Below are 4250 nucleotides of genomic sequence, written 5' to 3'. Positions count from 1 at the left end.
CAGAAATTCTCCTTTTTCTAAGATATTCAATTGCGTGCTCATCTCATTAATGGTATCTCACAATTCATTTATGGCCTGAGTGTACTGATTGTTAGTTGTGACTTGAATTTGTATGAAATGCTGAAAGGCATCCTCAAGAGACTTCTCCGATGGAGCAGGTGCTGCATTAGATTGAAATCCTGAAGGTGCATAGCTCTAAGAGATCTTTTGTGGCTGATACTGATGCTGAAAGGAAGCCTGATGATATGACGACTGATAAGAGGGTGCATAAGACTGGGAAGGTTGATTCCAAAGTTGCTCTGTACTATTCTCCTTTTCCATCTCCATAGCCTCCACTCTTCTGGTGAGTTCAGCCACACGTGCCTCAACATAAAAATCATCTTTCAGTTCATACCACTCTCCACCATGTATTGCTCTCAATGGTTGAGCTATAATTGGTCTTCTGTCAATTCCAGTGTTCCACTACTGAGCATAGTCAGCTCAATGATCCAAAAAATCTCACGCCTCATCAAGCTCCTTGTTGAAGAAATATCCTAAACACATAGTATGAACAAACTATTTCGATTTAGGAGTCAACGCAGTATAGAAATAGTTGACTAGGCGTCATGATTCAAATCCATGGTGGGGACACATGTTAACCAGATATCTAAATCTCTCATAGCTTTCATGAAATGTCTCATCAACTCTTTGCATGAATCGACTGTTCTGTTCCTGTAAAAATTAAGTTCTCAGTAAGGGAAAAAATTTATGTAGATATTCTTTTTGCATATCAGCCCAACTAGAGATAAAATTAGGCATCAGAGAATTAAAACACGTATTAGCCTTGTCTTTCAATAAAAAAGGAAATAGACGCAATCTAATTGCCTGATTAGTAGCAGTCTCATCTATGAATGTAATACCTGCAAGCTCAAAATCAGTTAAATGCTTATACGGATTTTCACACTCCATCTCATAAAATTGAGGTATCACAAATATCATTCCAAGCTTTATGTTAAAGTTATGTGCATTTTCATGCAATATGATGCAAGATGGTTCCGTGGTTTGTGTGGGCTGCAAAAAATCCATAAGCGTGCGTGGTGCAAGTGCGGTCATATTTTTTTCAAAACTCTTTTTTTTTCTTTTTTTAATTTTTTAATTTTTTTAATTTTTTTTTCTTTTTTTTTTTCATTTTTTTTTTCATAAGACAAATTAAAATAACAAGAAAAACACTAGTTTGAATTTAAAACTAACATTCCCCGGCAATGACGCCAAAAACTTGACTCACTCTAAAAATGAGCAATTTGGAAGCTATCCCAAGTATAGGAGTTCTATTATGTAATATTTAACCTAAAGGCCAGATCATCTCCTCAGGGAATACAGTTTAATCTCAAATTTTACATAATTCCAGTCGGAAAGTGAGAAACAAAATGGCACTAAACACAATTCAGATTCGAGTCTTTCAGGATGCTTAAGATTTCTTTTGATAGATTAAACGATATAAATAGGATACAATGTTAAATTATTGAGAGTAATTAGATATTTAATTAAAAATATAATTCATAATGTATGAATTAAAACACCTAATTGTGTAATTTAAGCGCGTAATCACATACTTGCAACAAATAAAATGGTGATAAACAAAAAACATTCCACAACCATAGCAAGATAAAGAGAATAAAGATAAGTGTAATGACACCAAGAATTACGTGGTTTGAAAAATCCTACATCCACGAGAGCAATCGGCAAGAGATTCACTATAAAAATCAAAGTCTCACAATACAATGATCTTCTCTCCTTCTCTCACCCTCTCTTTTACTCTCTTATATGTTGAAATATGCACATAATGACATATATAACAACGCCTCGAAGATTTCCTTTCGAATACCTAACAACTCCAACGTTCAAATTCAAAATTTAAATTCTTTTTCGCAACCCAGCGACCACTCGTTGACGAGAACAGGACACTCGTCGACGAGTCAAAGAAGGTCACTCATCAACGATTTTATCCATTCGTCGATGAGTCTTTGAACTTTGAGATTTCCTTACTCTTGGTATCTCCTCGTCAACGAGTGTGAGCTGCTACCCTATACCAATACCACATCCATATGTTTTTTCCTTTATTTATAAACTCCTATAAGAGTTACACCATAAATAACAATTGACATCTTATATATTAAAAATAAATATATAATTTTATTTTTAAAGTGATAAATTTTGAGATTTAAATTCAAAGATACGAGACTTTAAGCCTTAAAATTTATATTCTCAAACAAAATAAAATTTTAAAATATATTTAATTTACGCAAATTTAAATTTAATCTTCAAAATTCATTGTAATATTAATTAACCTATTTTTAATAATTGCATTAAAAAGAATGTAAATTTGAGGAATATGGGAAAGTGTTTGGCAAGTTATTGCTCCCGTACAGGGCTCCCAGAGCAGAGCACAGTGGAAGCATCTCCGACGACGACCATGGAAGAAACCCAATCACCAACCCCAACAGCCACCACCCCTATCCTCCGCCGTCTCCTGATCCCCGCCTCCATCCGGCTCAAGACCACCATTTGGTCCGAACTCGGCGGCTCCGTGGGCGACCTTGGCACCTACATCCCCATAGTTCTCGCCCTAACGCTGGTCACTCACCTCGACCTGGGCACCACCCTCATCTTCACCGGCCTGCACAACATCGCCACCGGCCTCCTCTTCGGCATCCCTATGCCCGTCCAGCCCATGAAGTCCATCGCCGCCGTCGCCATCTCCCAGCACATCTCCCTCCCCCAGATCATCGCCGCCGGCCTCTCCACCGCCGCCTTCGCCCTTCTTCTCGGCGCCACCGGCCTCATGTCCGTTCTGTACCGCATTATCCCTCTTCCCGTCGTCCGCGGCATCCAGCTCTCCCAAGGCCTTGCCTTTGCCTTTACCGCCATCAAGTACATCCGCTTCGATCAGGACTTCGCCGCTGGTAAGTCAGGTTCTTCTCGGCCCTGGCTCGGTCTCGACGGCCTAGTACTCGCGCTCTCTGCGGTTACTTTCCTTGTTCTAGTCACCGGAGCCGGCGATTCTTCTCTCAGCGACGAATACTCCTCAAATCTCGACGAACCCACTTCCTCAAATCGCTCCCGATCCCGACTTCGTCGGAGATTGCGGATTCTAGCGAAAATTCCAGCTGCTCTTTTAGTGTTCTTACTCGGATTGTTCATATGCTTTCTCCGAGATCCTTCAATTTTCAAGAATGTTGATCTTGGTCCTTCTAAAATCGGCTTGATGAAAATCACATGGGAGGATTGGAAAGTCGGGTTCGTCAAAGCTGCGATACCGCAAATTCCATTAACCATTTTAAATTCGGTGATTGCGGTGTGTAAATTATCGGCGGATTTGTTCCCCGAGCGGGAAGTGTCGGCCAGGGCTGTTTCCGTTAGCGTCGGAGCCATGAATTGGATTGGGTGTTGGTTCGGGGCAATGCCAGTGTGCCACGGCGCCGGTGGGCTGGCGGGGCAGTTCCGGTTCGGCGGCCGGAGCGGCGCGTCGGTGGCGTTTTTGGGGGTGGGGAAGGTGGTGCTTGGGCTGGTTTTTGGGAATTCTTTCGTGAGGATCTTGAACCAATTCCCAATTGGGATTCTCGGGGTGCTATTGCTGTTTGCGGGGATCGAATTGGCCATGGCTTGCAGAGATATGAGCAGTAAGGAAGAGTCATTTGTGATGTTGGTTTCTGCAGCTGTGTCGCTGACGCTGGGTGGGTATGGGGCTGCTCTGGGGTTTGGATGTGGAATGGTGCTGGTCTTGCTGATGAAGCTGAGGCAGATGGACTGCTCTGCCTTTAGATTCTTCAACTTTCGGTCTAAATCCTCTGCTGGTGATGAATTCAGTCCCAATCCTTAGTTTGTACAGGAAGATATTATTATTTCTTCTGCTGGCTATTATTTCTGTTTTTATTTCTAATAAATAATTCACAACAATATATATTTTTTTCTGTTATTAATTTTCTTTTTGTAAAACTGAAATTTAGATTTTAGGGTTTTTTTAGCTATTGTGACAATTTATTATTACATTGCATGGATATATTTTTACTAGTAAATAAGGTAAACATGCAAGTTTAAAGTATCTTTGAAATAAAAGTATCCACACAATTTTTAAAATTTGAAAATAATAGTAAAAGCCATTCAAAAAATCATTTTTCAATTGTCATGTAAAATATCTTCTTTGGATTATCAAAAGTTATTTTAAAACATTATAGTTTAAAAATATATAATTAATTTTTATTATTATACTG

The 4250-nt window shown here is 39.7% G+C and overlaps 1 protein-coding gene across 1 annotated transcript; it reads left to right on the top strand.

Annotated features, from left to right (window-relative positions):
• The first annotated feature begins 2366 nt into the window (after positions 1-2366).
• Positions 2367-3959, top strand: LOC131158095 (molybdate transporter 2-like). Its single transcript, XM_058112694.1, has one exon. It carries the CDS (start codon positions 2372-2374, stop codon positions 3857-3859), a length of 1488 nt encoding a protein of 495 aa, XP_057968677.1. The 5' UTR covers positions 2367-2371; the 3' UTR covers positions 3860-3959.
• The last annotated feature ends 291 nt before the right edge of the window (positions 3960-4250 follow it).

The sequence above is a fragment of the Malania oleifera genome, chromosome 6 (assembly GCF_029873635.1).
Source record: "Malania oleifera isolate guangnan ecotype guangnan chromosome 6, ASM2987363v1, whole genome shotgun sequence".
NCBI lineage: Eukaryota > Viridiplantae > Streptophyta > Magnoliopsida > Santalales > Ximeniaceae > Malania > Malania oleifera.
This window is presented reverse-complemented; position numbering and strand designations above follow the sequence as displayed.